The sequence below is a fragment of the Vanacampus margaritifer genome, chromosome 15, assembly GCF_051991255.1.
Source record: "Vanacampus margaritifer isolate UIUO_Vmar chromosome 15, RoL_Vmar_1.0, whole genome shotgun sequence".
NCBI lineage: Eukaryota > Metazoa > Chordata > Actinopteri > Syngnathiformes > Syngnathidae > Vanacampus > Vanacampus margaritifer.
In genome coordinates, this window is record NC_135446.1 from 8,230,601 (window position 1) to 8,249,504 (window position 18,904).

At 46.7% G+C, this 18,904-nt stretch overlaps 2 protein-coding genes across 10 annotated transcripts; one reads left to right on the forward strand and one right to left on the reverse strand.

Moving 5' to 3' along the window:
* Positions 1-1,335: 1,335 nt before the first annotated feature.
* Positions 1,336-3,607, reverse strand: LOC144034761 (myeloid-associated differentiation marker homolog). 3 transcript variants are annotated; one of them, XM_077543788.1, is made up of 3 exons: positions 3,104-3,270; positions 2,829-2,972; positions 1,336-2,511 (listed from the first exon to the last, which is right to left on the reverse strand). In XM_077543788.1, the coding sequence occupies exon 3, from the start codon at positions 2,487-2,489 to the stop codon at positions 1,638-1,640; it is 852 nt and encodes a 283-aa protein (XP_077399914.1). In that variant the 5' UTR covers positions 2,490-2,511; positions 2,829-2,972; positions 3,104-3,270; the 3' UTR covers positions 1,336-1,637. The 3 variants fall into 3 exon arrangements, with proteins under 3 accessions (XP_077399914.1, XP_077399913.1, XP_077399915.1); XM_077543787.1 differs by lacking the exons at positions 2,829-2,972; positions 3,104-3,270 and adding an exon at positions 3,281-3,607; XM_077543789.1 differs by lacking the exon at positions 2,829-2,972.
* On the forward strand, positions 3,557-18,890 carry arhgef11 (Rho guanine nucleotide exchange factor (GEF) 11). 7 transcript variants are annotated; one of them, XM_077543779.1, is made up of 42 exons: positions 3,557-4,607; positions 5,066-5,080; positions 5,213-5,304; positions 5,376-5,480; positions 5,696-5,745; positions 5,824-5,881; positions 5,960-6,111; positions 6,704-6,775; positions 6,846-6,953; positions 7,043-7,091; positions 7,184-7,221; positions 7,298-7,390; positions 8,174-8,245; positions 8,371-8,475; positions 8,549-8,647; positions 9,493-9,535; positions 9,620-9,716; positions 9,779-9,901; positions 10,023-10,046; positions 10,108-10,234; positions 10,304-10,397; positions 10,496-10,525; positions 11,324-11,444; positions 11,522-11,701; positions 11,785-11,832; positions 11,923-12,071; positions 12,719-12,859; positions 12,957-13,033; positions 13,473-13,598; positions 13,668-13,785; positions 13,850-13,998; positions 14,102-14,177; positions 14,897-15,061; positions 15,137-15,218; positions 15,488-15,565; positions 15,629-15,684; positions 15,768-15,887; positions 16,362-16,478; positions 16,542-16,607; positions 16,682-16,857; positions 17,535-17,622; positions 17,725-18,890. In XM_077543779.1, the coding sequence occupies exons 1-42, from the start codon at positions 4,573-4,575 to the stop codon at positions 17,772-17,774; spliced, it is 3,864 nt and encodes a 1,287-aa protein (XP_077399905.1). In that variant the 5' UTR covers positions 3,557-4,572; the 3' UTR covers positions 17,775-18,890. The 7 variants fall into 7 exon arrangements, with proteins under 7 accessions (XP_077399905.1, XP_077399906.1, XP_077399908.1 ...); XM_077543780.1 differs by having other exon boundaries at positions 11,333-11,444; XM_077543782.1 differs by lacking the exon at positions 10,496-10,525 and having other exon boundaries at positions 10,304-10,409.
* The last annotated feature ends 14 nt before the right edge of the window (positions 18,891-18,904 follow it).

The window sequence follows — 18,904 nt, forward strand, 5'->3', positions numbered from 1 at the left end:
AAATGTGTCAAATAAGTGGGGCGTAATGTGAAATTCACAAGACAGTCTATGTATAAAATATACATAGTCATATGATCTTCAAGTTGTAAAACAATGCAAACAAAATCAAGCTTTGAGAAGAAGGCAAATACTTTTTCACTGCACTGTAGGTATCTGTGTGTATTCTTTTGAAATATTGAAACACGTTATAATAATTGAGAGGGGCGGCCTATAGTTGCTATTAGGATTCACTTTACAAGTGGCGCCCCATACATATCGTCTTGTTTAATTAAAAGTATTGTATATTGTATACCGCAGTCAGACCATTTTATAAAAAAAGAAAAGAAAAACTTAGAATTGTGACTTTTTGGTCCGTATCTCTTTTGGTCATTGTTATTACTTTTACAAACAGATAATAGAAAAATAGAAACACTTATTTGATTTTACATAGAAACACCAACATTGAAATACAGCTTGATTTTATTGTTTGTTTGTTATCTGGAAAGAGTAAGAAAACTCTAATAAGGAGGTTGATTTTCAATTTTTATTTCTTAAACGAATGGAATATGCAGCACGACACACAAATAGAAAAAAAAACGGCTCGTGTATTTGTTTTGCTTTCCTGGAAGTTGTCACCGACAGCATTTCTCATACTGGCCAGGAGATGGCGACAGCGTGACATTCATCTCCAGCCTAAATTCCACAAACGCCAAGGAGAAAATCGCTGGTACTACTCTATAAATGAAAAATATAATAATAAAAAAGGACAAAGAAACAATTAATAGTATAATAATATATATTTTTTAAGTATATATTTTTAAAGCTACTGAACGTAGAATATTCCATTCCATTTAACACCTTAGCTGTTCACAATGGGTACTCCTGCAAGCTTATGGCCAATAGTTTTCAGACTGGATTCGGGTTAGAATTTCCCGCGCCCTGTCTGCGGATGTGACGTAATGTGCGTGGTGTATAAGTGAAGAACGGTATATGCAGTTCGAAATGGAATATTCTACGTTCAGTAGCTTTAAATAAAGCTGCTGAACCACAACTCAAAAGCACGGATTTTCATTAGCTAATTCTCATTAAGGTTTTATTTGTTACTGTTTCATTTGTTTGTTGTTGTGTCTCTTTCTTTAACAGAGGGGTACCAACATTTTTTTCCAACAGCGTACTTGGCGTTTGGGGAATTTAGGATGTTGAAGTACAGTCCATCGTTCCAGAACAAGTAGCTACTTCGTTTTCAGACGCCACACTGTCGCCATCACCTGGTCAGTGTGAGAAATGCTGTATTTTAAATTAAAGCTGTATTTTTTCAATCTTGGTGTTTCTATTTTAAAATGAAAATCAAATGAGTCATTTTTCTATTTTTTAATATCTGTTTCCAAACGTAATATCCAAAGAGCAAAAGAGACACTGGCCCTTTACAACAGCTTCTCTCTTCATAAAACATTTGCCTGACAAAAACTTTTCTTTATATATTTTTAGGTCAGACATTTTATGAATCACACTTTTTAACAGTATAACAATGGTTTTCTATTCACTTCTTTTGCAAGGCACAGGAAAATTCCATACTTTTAACCAAAATAAATTGGATTATTTATTAACAGAAAGTTCTTGAATGTAATACTAAACAAAACAAAAAGTGGAATTCCACATCAGCCGCTGACAAAGACAAGTCTGGCAGTGTGCGCTACGTCGGTGAGGTACAGCAGGAAGTTGATACCGGTGAGGACCGCCACGGTGATCAGGCTGGACTCGTTGCCGCCTCTGGCCCTGTAGCCCTTGCTGAACTGGAAGACGGGCCAGATGATGGTGGCCGTCAGGTACATCACAGCCGCCAAGAAGCCGCACGCCGTCAGGAAGCGGGGGAAGGGGACAGGAAGCCAGCCGGTGCACTCGCCCACACACATCACCACCACGACCATGGAGATGATGAAGCAGATGCAGTACACCGCCATGCACCACTGGAGCGCCGCGTGATGCTCGTACGCCACGGGCTCGCTGACCAGGATGAAGATGACGCACGCCACGAACGTCTGGCACACCTTCAACAAGCCCGGCGCCGTGGCCATGTAGCCCGCCACCTCGCCGGGCCGCGCTCTGGTCATGCTCACCTCCACCATGTAGGCCACCGCCGCCAAGCAGGAGAAGACGGTGGAGGCCACGCGATGGTCTCGTTGCTCGGCGGAGTAAGCCCGATCCCTCAGAAAGTACAGCGGGAAGATGACGGAGGCGGAGAGGCACAGGAGGGCGGCGTAGCATGCCACGGTGATGGGGAAGTTGGACCAGGACACAGGCACGCGTACCTGCAGGCCCAGCAGCTCCACCAGCAGGATGACGGCGGTGGCGGCGAAGCTGAAGGCCCAGCAGAAGATGCACCAGGCGGCCATACCGCGGTGCGGCAGCGAGGCGCCGTGCGCCGCCACGCTGAAGGCCACGCAGGTGAACAGCAGGGCGGCCGCACGCACCATCAGCAGCCGGGACCATCCGAGCACAATCAGGGGCATGATGGGATGTCAGGGGGTGGAGCTTGATTAGATTTAGTCAACAGTAGGGGAGAGGGGAAGAGAGGTCATGATGAATTTTTTGTGAACACAAACTGTATAGCAACACTACCAGACAGATCATAGGCACATATTCTTTATCCTTTCAACATTTACTATTTATCTTGCTCAACTAAAACATATTCTATTTGTAGTTTCAACGTGACTCAGTTGGATGTTAGGGGTACTTCCACTGGAAGTTGTACTGTACTACATGGATAGTCGTGACATTAACTGGCCAGAAACAGAGCTGCTCTGTATTTATTTACAAACAAATGTGGCTACTGGCAAGTTTTCCCATACCCTTTAAAATGATATTTATTCCCTAGGGATGACCCAGGACACACTGGAGACAGTAATTGGGTCTCTTGGCTGGCCTGGGAGCATCTTGGGATACCTTCGGAGGAGCTGGCTGGGGAGAGGGAAGTCTGGGCTTCCTTGCTGAACCTGACCTCGGACAAGCGGTAGTTAATGGATGGATGGACAATTAGTTTCTTTCGTACCATTTTCCTTTCTTCAAATAACCATATCAAACCCAAGAATGTCTTCTAAGAGCTTTTCTTGAAAATGCACCTCACCTAACTGAAATCCCCCACACACACTCACGCCCTTCCTGAGCGAGCAGGGGAAGTTGCTGTTACCCTGCCAGCAGCTGATGGGTGACAGGAAGTGGCGAGACTACGCAAAAAAGTCGCATGTGTGCGTGACAGAGAGACAGATAAAAAAGGAGAAAAAAAGTCGTAAATGCAGCTTACCTAAACTGTATGGTGATGTCGACTTCTTCAATTTCCTCAAAGGCTGATTCTGGTATGCACGCCCCCTGACCCCCCGCCTTCCCGACGCCCCGTCAGACCATGTTTGGTCAAAACGAGTCTCGTCGGTTTTTCAACAGTCACTGATAAAGTAAAACTTTTCAAGCTGCCGCAACGTGTAACTGTTGTTTTGAAACATCGGGTTCCTCATCTTTTCACGAGTATGCGCGTTGCACCGTGCGCGAAAATGGCGCCATGTCCGAAGGGGGCGCTCGCGCAACCGTGCTGCGGACGCGCAGGAATCGGAAGTGCATAGCCGCGGATGCCCCGGAGAGCATAGCAAGAAAACAACACGTCCATTCGATCACCGTCTGGGAATTAGGAGGCTTTTTCTGTGCATATGGCGTGGCCCGCCCGCGACTTCCAAGCCTACCCGTTGATGCAACACGTGTTGTAGTTGTTTTTTTTGCCGTGTAGCCGAGGTGGACTTCGGTTTTAATGGCAACTAGCCGGCTAGCACTGATGCATCTTTAACCTCCTGTGTGGTGTGTGGTTCATGAAGCACCTACTGTATCATGAGGCAGCTTCACACTTTATCCACACGTAGCTTTTTTATTTTAAGCAACCTTGTTTGTTCGGCCGTAGCTTGACGTCGGCACGCTAACGCGAGCTTGACACCAAGCGAGACGCTAATAGTTATGTTGAGTCCTCAATAAAATCGTGCCTTTAATGTGTGAATAAAGTAGCAACGGCCAATGTTGGTTCACTTTCCAGTCAGCCAACTAGCTAGCAGTAGACGCCCACAGGAGTGTTTGCCAACCTTCTTTGGGCCAAGGCACATATTTGTCACGAGGACATAATATCATGGCACAGCACCAAATCTAAATTGCACAAAAAGTGCAGGTCAGGATGTACCTCGGGCCATTTAGTGGACGAACATTTAATTGTTCTGCCTCTCACTAACGTCGCCGGTGTAGATAGATGAACAAAAGTACATATTAGTTCGTAAAATTATTTTCAGACTGATCAAGCTAGACGTGCTAACAATACATTATTGTTCACGTTCAAGTTTTAGCAACGTTCTGCACTCGTCGCGTCGTGACAGATGTGGAAACACGCAAACGTTAGTTTTAACGACTATGGCCTCGAGTGTGAGCATACTCACGAGAATGCTGAAAAGAAAATGAGCAGATTGTCCATGTCAATGTTGTGAAACCGCATAAGAAACAGACACTTGAGCAAGCAGCTCTTCGCAAGTGGAACATGGACATGACAAGGACAGGGACAGCAGCGTCATGAGTCTCCGCCAGCCCACCTCCACCCTTGACAGGTAACCCGACACACAGCGTTGGGCCATGTTGATGATTTACCATTATTTGTTCTAGACAAGTTTAAGACGATGGTGACAGCATTTAGCATCCTGGTGGTACCAACGTAAGCCAAACAAGTGTCAAGAGTCAAAAACAAACGGTGGGCTTGCTGGGGAAGGCCAAATAATCAGAGGGAAGAAAAAGAAAGATGCATTCAAGGGACAATGTCAGCCGCCTTATTTAAAATACACTTTTGTGGCTGCAGGTGATTCTCAAGCACCATTTTGGTCTCTTACACTGCTCATGTGAAAGCAGAGAGCGTTCCATAAACAAAAAGGTTTCACCTGAAAAGCCAGAGAGTGGCTCAAATGCAACTTGGGCTAAAACAAATGAGTAGTAGAAATCAAACACGTTGTGACGTCTGAACGCCTTCTCTCTCTTTCCCTTTGATTTGCTTCCCGCCTCCTCGCGCTTTCAGCCCCTTCGCCGCTTGGTGAGTTGTCAGCTTGTCACGCATTCCCCGCCCTCTTTTGTCCTCTCTGCTCCACACTGCCATTTCTCACCAAGTGTCCCTCACCTCGCTGCTCGTCTTCATCTTAAGCCATCTCTTTGCCCGCTAACACAGGCTCAGCAGTCTGACCATCGGGGACTCAGAACGCAAGTCGTCCACCGGTCAGCAGAGGGACCCGCTGGTTGACGTCCCCAGTGAGAGCGCTGGTGAGTACGACGCGCTTAATCTTGGCTTAATCTGCGTGCGTTTGCTTGATGTGTGTGTGTCGCTCCGTCAGCCGCCGGTCTGGTCCAGAGATGCGTGGTGGTGCAGAAGGACCAGCTGGGTTTCGGCTTCACGGTGTGCGGAGAGCGGGTGAAGCTGGTTCAAAATGTTCGAGCAGGTGAGTCATGCCTGTCTTGTGTCAGGTACCTGAAAGTGCTGTGAGTACAGGGTCGAAGTTGAAATCACCTTGTGCAATATTACTTGAGCGCAAGTAGATATGCTTTACATCATGTTCTGACATGAAATGTACTGTATCGGAAGTACAAGAGTCACACAGAGGTCAGCCAGTACTTGTTGCTGAGTCAGCGTTTCTCTACTCCTTCCTCCTCACAGGCGGCGCAGCCGTCAAGGCCGGAGTCCAGGAAGGAGACCGAATCATAAAGGTGTGTTCGCTGGTGACACACAACCAATGGAGAGCTTCGTCACCGCTTACTTCCGTTCCGTCCCTCTCCCATCCTCAGGTGAACGGTTCGCTCGTGTCCTCCATGTCCCATCAGGAGGTGGTGAAGCTCATCAAATGTGAGTCCTGTGAATTACAAAAAAAGAACCAAAATCCAGGTCTTGACGCATGTTGTTTGTGTCATGGTCATCTCACAGCCGGGACGTATGTAGCGCTCACACTACAAGGACCGCCCCATTCACCGTCCTCCTTCCCCGCTGATTCCGCTCTCAATCGGTATGGGGAGACTCCATCCACACCACCCAGCAGCACCCCCTCCCATAGAATCACTGGACCCAAACCACTCCAGGTCAGTGGGGCTCTTATGTCCGCCTTACCATGGTTAGAATAGTTTAGCTTTTTATATATACATTTAGTTTTGATTTCGTTTGGACTTTTTCTGTAATTAGTTTAGTTTTTGTTAGTTACAGTTTTTTGTTAATTTATGGAGTGAAAAAAAGGTCACTACAATTCTCGACTGTTTGACCTTTATTCTTCTGCATGGACCGCACAGGAATACCAAAACAAATGTATTTCATTTCATTTCGAAGCTCATTTATGCTATCAATTGACATAGATGAAAACAGACTTTTTCGCTATAATTATAGTTTAATTAGTTTTATAAACCTAAGATGTGCCATCGTTTTATTTGTATTTTTAGTTCATAAAAATGTTTTTTAAATATTCGTTTTTTATTTTGTTTATTTTTGTTATCCATAATAATCTTGGTCCTCACCTGCATTCAGAAGACTTGGTAATTATTTAATGACGCTAATAAGCAAACCGCCATTTGTCGTCATTGTCGTTTTTCACCTTTCTTGCACGACTTGTGACTGTGAACACCAAAAATACTTGGCCAATAGCTGTGATTATGATTGTGATCATTCCTTGGTGTGTTTGAGGACCCTGAAGTGCAGAAGCAGGCCTCTCAGATACTCAGGAAGATGCTGCAGCAGGAAGAAATGGAGCTGCAGGTAACGCATGCATGGCGATGACATGACAGCAGGACTGGCGTCAATCCCTGCACTGCCGTGCACTTTGCAGGCCTTAATGGAGGAACGGTCGCGGAACCCGTCGCCGTCTCTGGATGAGCGAATCGAAAGCGCCAAGAGGCGAGCTCATCAAGTGCGCGTCAAGCTTCAGCAGGACACGGTGGGTTTCCCCGCCGGCGCCTTTGTCATGGCCGCCAGTGTGTCTGGTTCTTCTTCCGACAAATGTTTTGCCCTTTTGTGCGCCTCCAGGAGGGATTGCCATCAGAATGCGTCACTCGCAACGTCACGGGGTTCGAAGGTGCGTGTCCTCCTGTTGAGCGGTAACGACATCAAAGTAGTAACGAATGCTAAATCTCCTCCTGCTCTTCCTTGTCTTTATTCTTCCGGCAGGACGCGTGCCGCCGGCCTGGAGCGAGGGTGACACGGAGGTCAGCTGCCGGTCTCCCCATCCCCACCTCGCACCTTGGCATGTTTGTGATTGTGTCTCTCCCCCGCCCCTCACAGGCCTTTGAGAGCCCCCGCTCATCCCCCTCATCTTCCTTCCGGAGCCTTCTACAGCCACGGCAGAGCTCCGACACTCCCCCCCTCTCGGAGCCGGTGAGCACTTCCGGTCTGCTGTGATGTGATCTTCAAATGCTGCGTCTGATTGGAGAATTTTGAAAATTGCCTTTTGGGGATTTTTTTGGGGTGTGATCTCGCCTATAGAGAATCTGGTCCAAAAACACTTTCAAATGAGAACAAAACAGTATCACTTCATCATTTCTGACAAGATTGCTTGCACATCAACGGGTCAAAATGACCGTCACGTAGTAGAATCACGTACTTTCGCAGTCAATTTTTTTCCTGAATTTATTTCTTATGGAGGATTTTCAAGGCATTTCAAGTGATCAATCTGTGTGTTGTTTTACACTAAAATAAAGGCCAATAAATGAACCATGAATTCATATGAAAGACTGCACGTCAAAGTGTTTAGTAAGTTCACCCCAAGTGTCTTGTTAAAAAAGTATATGCTAAGACTGGAAAATACATTTTCAACCCTAATCCTAATTTTGTGGGTGAAAAAATGAGGATTCCCCCAACCCCGCAAACTTGTTCAGACCAAGTGTACACCGTAATTGAGATGGAAGCCATGCAGAGGATTGATTAGAATTTATTTCTATTTGAAACATGAAGCATAAAATCTGTGACACTTGTGGACGATTGACATTAGAGGAGCAAAAGTCAATGTTTGTCTCTCCTCCATGGAGAACATTGCAAATAAACAATTGCGAGAGGTTGTCCGTCGCGTGCCTTCCTCACCTCCATCATCATCACCACTACGATGGATCCCTCCTGACACGTACAGTGTTGACGTTGGCATGTCCGCGCATGTGTTGGCAGAGCGGCAGGGTGCAGATCATCGGGCCGGAGGAAGAGGACGAGGATGAGGAGGACGCTTACTTCTTCAGTGAGGTGAGCGTCCGTATCAGCACATGCATGTATCGCAAGACAGATGATAGGCATTTAATGATGAGGTTGTTGACTGCTTTGGGCCAATGAAAAAAGCTGCTTGAGACTTGTGCCTTATGACTATGCAGATGGACGGCCCCTTCCAAGACATGGAGCTGCTGAAGTCGCGGCCCGCCCACATGAGCGTCTTCCTAAGATACGTCTTCACGCAGCTGCTGGATCCCAACCCACTGGTCAGCAGCCCTGCAATTGTGGGCCCCACCTGGTGGCAAGGCTGTCTCCTGAACTTCTCTTTGTGTGCCACAGCTCTTCTACCTGTCGGTGGAGGCGTACCTGAGCGCCACGCCCAAAGATGCCCGCTCCCTGGCACCGCAGATCTGCTCCCATTTTCTTGATCCAGACGCTGTACGTACCATAGCGTAGTTGGTGTTAAGATGTTTACGTCACTACTAGGCTTGGCTCATATGACCTCACAAAAACATATTTTTTCCCCCCCATAAATAGCTCATTTCCATTTTTAAAACGTTTTTTTTCACACCTCCTTGACAAGTTTTCTTCCCTCCCTTTTGAAATTTGAAAATTATACAAGTACTATAAAATTCCTGTGAATATTTTCCCCCCATAGAAAGTTACCCTAAATCGTCCCACCATACTACACATATTACATATAATGATAAAAATAAAAACAAAACAAAAAATATATGCAATAATTCATGCAATATAATGAGCAATAATTATATTGTGTGGTATTCCGTCAGATCAACATACTCGTATGGCGGTCAGACAGCTGCCTCTATGTAACCTCTATCTCTAACCTCAACCCGTAACCCATTATGTGATTTCCTACTGCGCATGCTCAGCAGTGTGAGGTATGCTACATCGACAGGTATGCTTTTCTGACAGGACACCAACTTCAGCGTTAGCAACTAGTTGCTAGCTAGCCGCTAAGGAAACAAGATGACGAGAGCCATCGTATGACTTATCAAAGTCGTACTTATCACATTTAAACAAAACTGGAAAGCAGTTGCTCACTAATTATTTTGGTAAACATGATTTTAAACATCCTTTTAATTACCTTAATTATCGGTATGACAAAAGCTGCTGTGGTCAGTGCAGGGGCGGATCTTCCCAGTGGGATCAGCTCCAAATCCACAAAAAAAATCCTCCAAACTTGATATTTGATAATCAGTAGAATACATGTGTGGGGCAGTCATGGTGAGCACTAAAGCCTGCATTCGATGATGTTTCAGCCCTTGAAGCTGAAAGTGCCAGAAGACCACCTCACAGACATTGGTAAGAAGATCCCGTTGATGATGATGTCATCCAGTGTTGCGCCGGAGCCATCGCTCACCACTTTGTCTTTTGTCTCATTTGCAGAGAGCCGCCTCCACGCCCAGGAGGACATCCGCGGGCCGCTGTCTGAGCTGCAGCAGCGGGTGCTGCCCCATGTCCAGGACCAACTTGTGGACTACAGGTACGGCGGGTACTCGCTGCTCCCATCCCGAGGGCCTCACCCCAGCTGGTATGTTTTGACAGGAAAAAGCAAACGATGGGCCTTGGCGCACTTTTCGGTGAAGGTGACCTGCTGCTGCTGGACGGGGACCCGGCGAAGGAGCGTCAGGTGGTGGACAAGCAGGTCACCGCCCTGTGGGAGATCATGTAAGTGGAGCTTGACATCATAGCACACACGAGAGGGGGGCCTGAGACCGTTGCATGACTTTGTGGGGACTCCACTTGCTTGATTTTTACAATTTGTGACTTGGTCCCGCATCCGTCACAGGTGCAAGCACGAGGAGGACAGAAGGTAAACAAGCCAGCAGAGTCCCAATCAATTCTTCACTCTTCATGGTCCCATCTTTGCCCAGCTCCCCACTGGCGTCAGCCGTGCTCCTGTATCTGCGGCACGCCGGCGTCAAACTGCGGGACTCCAAGGTGTTTCCCGGCTTGAGCGCCGACAAGGAAAAGTGGCTCGCCTTCCTCAAGGCAAAAAAGGTACCCGGTCTAGGCAAAGCCGTGAGCTTGTACGCTGCCGCAGCTTCATGCCCGATGTCGTCCCCTCAGCCAAGCAGCACTAAGAAGGACAAAGACGGCGAGGACAGAAAGAGGAATCCCATCCTCAAGTACATCGGGAAACCTCGGAGCGCATCTCAGTCAAGTGGGCACACAGGCAACACCTTTTTTTTCTCTTCTTTGACTTATTTTCATTTTTTCATTGTGTGCTTTGTGTTGGCTTTTTTTTTTTTGCTTTAATAGCATTCCACGTCCCGCTGTCTCCCGCTCAAGGTACTTTGTCCCCCACCTTAACCATAATCCTACCTGGCTGCTCATAAACCATTAAAACAAATCTGATTCCAATTCCATTCTTGATTTTAATACATTTTATTTTTTTCTTTGATATAGCAAAGAGAAATGACATTATTCAAAACTAGTTTTTTCTTTCTTTAGATAAAAGAAAATATGATTAAGCCATCAAACTGCCCAAGCTCTTTCAAAATCAGCTTTTTTTGTCATTAAAAACATGTCTTTTTTTTCCTTTTTTTTTTTAACATGTACATCACAACGATATGAAATTGGCTGATTTTTTAAATTTTTTTTGCACAATTGTCTCAATTGTCTGTTATCAAGTTCAATAAATACTAAAGGACAAAGTAGCCTGTAATTCATATTCACATTTATTATTATTATTAGAGGTGGCAAAATTCATCTGGGGAATAAACTGGTTTCGTACTACACTTGAATGCAAAATATATTTTTTTAAATCCCATTATTCAATTAATCTGTGGAATAATTGACAGAATAACTGATTGTAAAAATATTTTATAGTGGCATCCTGAGTTGTGATCGTGAAGGGAACGAAAAGTTTTTTGTTTTTAGCAATTTTTAATTTTTTTATGATTTGGCTGAAGAATCGGTTATATGGGAAGCCAGCCCTTAATTGAACCAATGGGAAGCTAATAACTTCCTGTCTCTTCTTCTTCACCTTCACCTTCACCTTTGTGCTTTTGACATCTTGCGCTTTGACTTCTTCAACCTTTGACTGCAGCTTTGTGCGTGTTTGCGTTTTGCTGCGCGTGTGCACAGTGCGTCCAGGCAGCGTGAGGAACATCATCCAGCAATTTGAGAACCACAGCGAGACCGGGGCCGAGGAGGGCGGCGACCCGCAGATGGCCTTATCCGGCCAGGGGGATGACAGCGCTAACAGGTAGGACGTGAGACTCCGGTCCGGGAGACGGGCGCGGCGGGCAGATGATGTCAGTGCGCCGTGTTTTGCGGTTGCAGCCCCACCACGTCCGTGCGTCTGGCACGCAGCGAGTCTTTGAAGGCACAGGGGGAAGGTCGGCGGCGGGGCATGGCGTCGTGCGGTGAGTCCGTTCCCCGCTCTCGCAGCGACGTGGACATGGAGGATCCCGGCGAGGATGGGACGGGCTTCAGAATGCGGAACAGCGCCTCGTCGGCCAGGTTGGGCGGCGTTTACTGACGCCGTGGCGTGTGTGGAAAGTATTGGTGGTACATGACTTTTTTTCTTTTTTTTTTATCGTCAGGTCTCTGGAGAACCCCACCCCACCATACACACCGCGCTCCATTCGCAGGTAAAATTTGAGGCCATCTCTTGCCACTTGGCGTGTTCAATATGAAGTGATGCCGTGAATACGCATGTCCGTCCTAATTTGCTCACGCAGGAGCTCCGAGTCGCTGCCGACCCTGCTGCTGGACAGCAGCGCACCCGAGGAGGAGGCGTGTGAGGGTCAGAACTGGCAGGAGACTGTCCCGCATCAGCTCCTGGCCACGCTCAGTCCGAGGGAGGTAGAGCGCCAGGCGGTCATGTATGGTGCGAGTCCAACCGCCGTCTTTGTGTGCCTCGATATGGAAGGAATGACTTGCCAGAATACTTTAAACGCTGCTTTCATGGCACAGTCACAATCGCATTGAAAAAATTGCAATTAGTAATGGATTATTATGTTGATTAACTCATTCACTCGCAGCCATTTTCACTGAAGCAGTCCCGTTTGCTCCCAGCTGTTTTACTGGATTTTGACTGATTTGGCAAGGCCCACAGAATATTGTGTTCTATTGCTATAAAAACATGAAACCCACCAAAAGAAAGATTAGAGTCTCTTCCTTCATCAGGAAAAAAAGTGCATTTCTATCTTTTTCCATTTTGCAGCAATTAGCATTAGACTATAGCTAAGTTTCATCATTATTCACAAATCTGTATCGAAATGAGGGTAAATTTGCTTTTTTTCAACATGGCCCTGGTTGATCTCTTCTGCTCTGCTGCCACCTGCTGGCCGTTTTTGTAATAACTACCATTTCCTCAAATGTTCTCTGCAGTTGAGAGGCTGCATCAAAGCCTTCTGTATGCTCTAGCATAAAAAACAGAACATATAATTACGTCTTTGGGACACTTAAAACATTTAAAATAGAACATATTTATACGTTTTGGGAGCAAATGAGTTAATATGTTGTTGTTGGCAGAGCTCTTCACAACTGAGGCGTCGCACCTGCGCACACTCCGAGTCCTGGACCAAGTCTTCTTCCAGAAGATGAGAGCCGTGCTCACTGCTGACGAGCTGGCCTGCATCTTTCCCAACCTGCCGCAGGTCTACGAACTGCACGGTGCGTACGCCATGCGGCCTGTCACGGAGCAGGTCGCCATACGGCGCGAGTCGCTGGCTTCAAGGTATGACTGTTTGCTCTTCCTCTCCATCCACAGCCAGCCTGTGCGAGGCCATGAGGAAGCGGCGAGAGGCCATCATCGTTCACGACATCGGCGACATCATGTTGGCGAGGGTGAGCCCACTTGTTGGAAGAACAGCAAACACAGGAAATTAGCCATTAACTTACAGTGCATCTTATAAAAGTGACTTAGAGAGAAATTATGTTTTTTTGTCATGTTTGTGGATTGATATCATACGTAAGCTTCTGTCTTTATTCTTGTGTTGTCTTACGTCCGTACAGAAGAAGGAAGGTCATTTGAGAGTTGTTGTCTTTTTTTAATACATCTTGCTCTCAAGAAATATTCCATATATTTAAAAAAGAAGTAAAAAGTAATACTGAAACTATGAAAATAAGAACAAAACAAAAAGGAAGCATTTTCTAAAAAAGGCTGCTCTCAAAACAAATTTCACAGTCCGAATCCAAAAGTAGCTGAAATGCAAAACGCAAAAGTAGCGTGACCCTGCCGTGAGCGAACGAGGGCTTCCTGTGATGATGCTGCCGGTGTGTCCAGTTTGAGGGCAGCGCCGGCGAGGAGTTTCAGGAGCAGGCGTCGCAGTTGTGCAGGCAGCAGTCTCAGGCGCTGGAGCTCATCAAGAACAAACAACGCAAAGACGCCCGCTTCGCCCACATCGTCCAGGTAGACAAACGCTTGGCCCGCCGCGGTGAGCGACAGGCCGCGCTTCACCTGCCGCTCTGACTCATGCAGGAGTGTGAGGCCAGTCGCCACTGCCGCCGTTTGCAGCTCAGAGACCTGCTGGTATCAGAAATGCAGAGGCTGACCAAGTACCCGCTTCTTCTGGACAACATCATCAAGCACACCGAGGGTGAGTGCTTCCTACACATGCCGCGCGCTCGCACCGCTCACGCGCTTTTTCCTTCCCATTCAAGTGGCCTCGGACGACCTTCCCAACCTGCAAAGGGCTCAGGCCTGTTGCCGCCGAATCCTGCAGGCGGTCAACGAGGTGGTCCGGGAGACGGAACACCGCCACCACCTGAGCAAGTACCAACGCAGGCTGGATGTTGCTCCGCAGTTTAAGGTGAGCATGTGACCAACATGTCCCACCCTGGCGAGACCCACTTTCTTTTGCAACTGAAGCCGTTTCCAAAAAGTAGTCAACGCAACTCTTTACACGTTGGCAGGGTTTGGACCTAAGCACCAAGAAGATGATCCACGAGGGGCCGCTCATCTGGAAAGTTAGCAAGGACAAGCATTTAGGTCAGTGGAGAAGCAAAAGAATCGCCATCTCGCCTTGCAAAATCCTGCTCATTTCACAAGTTGAAAACTATGCAAGGCAAATCAGAAATAATTGACCAAATTCAAGTAAGGCTGCAACTGCAACAACCATTATTTCAGTCTTCTGTCCATCATTTTTTCCTTGAGTTGATGAATCGGATAAAAACAAAAAAAAAGCACAAAATGGAATGAATTCCTTTTCAGTTTCCGCTTGGGTGTGTAACATCAGCAAAATTGTCAGAAAGATTAATGGTTGTTTTTCCAAAGTCAAAGCAATTGTTTGGAATTCAAAACAATTCAGTCCGCTTTCATGGAGGACTCCAGAAATGTGTTGAGGAGCTGAAATTTGATTCATCCATGATGATAATGGATTAGCTGTCAATTCTTTGTTGCACCTCTAAAGGTTGAAGGCTCTCAATAGAAAAGTGAATTATTGTTGCTGAAAATCTATTTTTTTGCATCATGATCAAAGGATTGTTTGATGTACCAATACTACTGGTACTTTTCATAAATAAAATTTTCATCAACGCGACGACAGAATATTGTGAACAAAGAGTTTTCTTTCTTTTTGACTGTTTGGTCCCACCAGCTCTTAGGTTAACTCACACAGATTTGAGCAAGTCCAGTTAAAGCCAGAACTTGTTTTTTGGCCGTTACTTAACCACAGAGTGACCCTGGTACTGTCTCTGTTTTGCCCCCAGACATCCACGCGCTGCTGCTGTCCGACTGCCTGCTGCTGCTGCAGCGCGGCCCTGACGAGCGTCTGTTGCTTCGTCACCCATCGCGCTGGCTGGGCGTCAACGTGGGCGGCGGTGACAGCCCGCTGGTCAAGTTGGACTCGCTGCTGGTGCGCTCGGTCGCCACAGGTTAGCTCGCCGCCAGCCGCGATTGTGACCGCGCGCCCCCTGGTCAACTCCTCCGTCTTCCTCCCTCGCACGCAGACAACAAGGCGCTCTACATCATCAGCACGGCAGAGAGGCAGATCTACGAGCTGGTGGCGGGCACGACGTCGGAGAAAAACACGTGAGCTCTTTTGGCCCACCTCCGCAACTTTGGCTTGCTTCACATCAAATGTCAAGTGCAGGCCTAGAAAGCAGGATTCAAGAGGACTTCCTCTTCAGCAAAAATTAGCCTGAGCTTGAAATACTTCTGTTTTCACTCTCCTTTAAAATGGACAGTGTCAAGTAAAGTGTTATGGCACCACCTAGTGGCTGACAGTAGAATTGCAGCCACAATAAGCAGGAAGCAGAAGCAAATGGTTTAAAGCAGGGCTTGACACGTTTGTGTTTCAGCTGGAAGGACTTTCTGGAAAAGAGCATGGCCTCTGCTGCCAGCCCAGCTCCGGCCAATCGCAGCTCAGCAGCAGCGCCGTGAGTATATGTCCCGACTCCCAGCTTTATCAGTGGGGATGCCTAAAAGTTTTTATTTCCCAGCTCTCCCGGTCTGGGCATTTCGTCCATGGTCGAAGCCGCAGGCCCCGCCGACACAGGTACACACCGCCCCGCACCTTCCCTTTTTGAAGCTGCAGCGCAGTGCACCTTTCACATTGCATTTTGACTTGACTTCTTCCAGATAATGCTGGCGGGGCGCAGGCCGACCCAGCGGACATCTCTGCGGCTTGCCTCCAAGCAAGAGTGTCGGACTGCCACGGAGAACACGCGGCGGGCCTGGCGGAAGCGGCGTTGCACGACGGTAAGCAGCCAAAAGTTAAAGTTGTTCTCATTTGTCATGTACTGATTACTTTTGTCTTTCTTATCGCACTTTTGATTTCCTTTTGGCTTTTGTTTTTTAAACAAATACAATCAAACACACTTCACAACACAATTTACAACATACACTCCAAATTTTTTTGGAAGAGAATAGCAGTGTTGAAAATAGTTTTATTTCTGAAAATCACGTGAAGATATGACTATCAAACTTGATTATAATATTTTGACCTTATCTTGGAAAAATATATTTTTGGTCATAAGATTTCAACACAAACAAAAAACTCTCTATTCTTTAAAAGATATGAACTTATAGTCATATTTTTTCTCCTAACGAGTCCCTTTTTAAAGCCAAGTTTGGGTGCACGTGGAGCATTAATGCCCCAGAAAAAGTAAGCAAATAAAAACAAGCAATGCCTAAAATTCAAACTTGAGTCATGTCTCTTTTCTTTGCTGTCAGTGGAAACGCTGCGTCAGCTCCTCTTCGTGGACGCATCTGATGACGGCTGGGGCCGCACCCTCCGAGACTCGGCTCATGAAAGCGGACGCGACCACTGGACTCACGTGCTACCAAAAGGTAAGCCCGAACCCGACTTTTTTCTCCCCTTTTTCTTACCCTTCTCTCACACATTGTGCTCAGCGGCAGTGGCGGATGATGTCACGCCGGTGTCCGAGCGGTCGTCGGCAAGCCGGGCCGTCCCACGCGGTAATAACCTCAGACGACGTTGTCATCAGCGAGGCAAGCAGGTTGCCTGATTGGTTGTTTTCCATGGCGGGCAGGAAACGTCCTCTACCTGACCACGCCCACCCAGCCGGACGAGAGCACCACCGACACGACGGACGGCGGCCTGTCGGAGGGGCGGGAAGAGGAGACGTGGCAGAGTCACGTGATCCAAAACGTGGAGGGGGTGTTCCGCACCATCGAGAACTTGACCGGCAAGCTGCGTCAGCTAAAGGTCAGTTCATCGGCGGACATTTTGTCAGATGTCGCAATCAGTCATATTTTTGCTTTGATCTTTACAACAAAGGTCAAAGGTTCAAGTGAGGCCAACTGCTTGCTTCAAGCTGTTTGACGCCCGTAACAGTACCGCACGTATTTTTTAAGCAAAATGCATGACTTTCTTACAAAAGTCTGTTAGTTTAGTGCTAAGGCAAATGCGTGCTAACTAGCATCAATATTGCAATGATGAACCCTTAAAATACACAAACGGTGATAAAACATAGACACTAAGCATTTGAAAATACGAATATTACGAGCAATATTACTGCAGCTTAGTTACAACAGTCGTATTTCCTAAATTATCACAAATGGAAATAATGTATTATGCTGCCCCTGGTGGCCAAGGCACAAACATCAGAAGGAGCAGCACAATTAACTAGTCAATATCATGCTCTAAACATTATGGAGTGTTGTGAAAGGTTTATAAGTAGTAAAGTTGACAAATCAACTTGACTGTACAAGCCCTACTACCAAAATTGTTGCTAGCCCTCAAGAAAAGAAGAAATAACTTGAATGTGACAAAAGTAAACGTCAATAAAAATTGAATGCAAATTCACCAATGAAAAATCAAAAACTCTGCTTCACTTCTTCTGGTCCATGTTTAGTGCGTTACACTGTCTTTTCTCTCCGCAGGACATGGAGGGGGAGCATTGCAAACTGCTGACGTCGCTCCGAGAGCAGTCGGCCCATCGGGAGGAGGAAGACTGCGGCTCGGCGGACGGTTAGCTCGCCACACTTTCTTTTCTTTCCTTTCTTTTTTTTGGGGGGGTCGCCTTTCCCCAAACCGCCTTCCTCCCTGATGTGTGTTTTGTCCGTCCCGCAGGCAAGGAAGCGAGTCCCGCCCATCCCAGGATTCAGTCCACTGGATTGTGATAGCCACTGGAGTGACCTCCCATCAGCCAGCACTTTAGCCGAAACGCAGATCCCCCTCCCCCAAACCGGTGGGTCAGCGGGCCGGAGCAAAAATAATTTGCAATAAATGATTAGTTGGTGTCGTTTAGTAAAAAATCGCACAGTTATTGTACATACGGGACATACGGGAACGGCCACGCTAATTTAATCAATCAATACATGAAGGCAATTAGTCGTATTGCTGCCACACCAGAAAGAAAAGTTTCATGTTAGAAGATGACATGTTGAAGTTTGACCTCTGGTTCAGCTCACAGGCCGAGTTATTTTTGGGTCTTACGAGCTGTGTAATTATGCGAAATCCTGAAAATAATAAAAAGGCCAAAGCCAAGTGTTTGAAAAGGAAGGAATTGGTTGCAGAAATCAAACTTACAGCTTACTTGCCCCCCCCCCCCCCCTTCTGGTGTGGCAAAAGGGGCTTCCTGGCTCCTCCCGCGACCTTTTAGTTTTGGCCCAATAAAGGCGACTTTTCCCAAGTAAAAGTGGTCACATCAAATCCAGTTGCATTTTTTATTCCCTCCATAAATTTGGAGTCTTAACTGATAATATTCAGATTTTACCTTTGACAAATGTATTTTCATAGGATGACCACTTTTTTTCATTCCTGTGGCATTCAAGGGTACTCGGTGGTAGCAACGTTTTTGAGGGGTTCGGATTTTGAGAGAGGGGGAGCCAAAAGTTTGAGAACCCCTGCCACTACTGACTCATCCACTTAGCTTAGCATCAGGGCGTAGCAGGAAAGCAGCAGTGCTAAGTAAGCTATGCTAATCTTTCCAGCTGCTGCTAGTAGTCGTCACATTGAGAAAAAGAAAAAAAGTACAATTTTGCCTGTTCTGTTGTTGTGTTGTGGAATTGCAAAGAAAAGCCACACTGGCCGCTACGTTCCACTTTCTGGCGGACGACGCTACCAAAGTTGAAACGTCCGCCTAGCGTGCCGATGACTGCAAGTGATACATGATTCTACCTCTGTGGCCACATGCCGGCACTCTGGTGTAGTCTTGTTGTGTGTTGCACAAAGTCCCTCTACTGTAAGTTGTCATGTTTTTTGTGTTGGTCACAATAAAATCACACAATCGACAAGTGTGTTTTTGTTC

Excerpts from the sequence above, each read along its gene's own strand:
- arhgef11 (XM_077543779.1), top strand. The coding sequence starts at position 4,573 with ATGAGTCTCCGCCAGCCCACCTCCACCCTTGACAG. Across the intron at positions 10,526-11,323 it reads CCCGCTGTCTCCCGCTCAAG|TGCGTCCAGGCAGCGTGAGG; the intron begins GTACTTTGTCCC and ends GCGTGTGCACAG. Across the intron at positions 16,479-16,541 it reads GACTCACGTGCTACCAAAAG|CGGCAGTGGCGGATGATGTC; the intron begins GTAAGCCCGAAC and ends CATTGTGCTCAG.
- LOC144034761 (XM_077543787.1), bottom strand. The coding sequence starts at position 2,489 with ATGCCCCTGATTGTGCTCGGATGGTCCCGGCTGCTGATGGTGCGTGCG.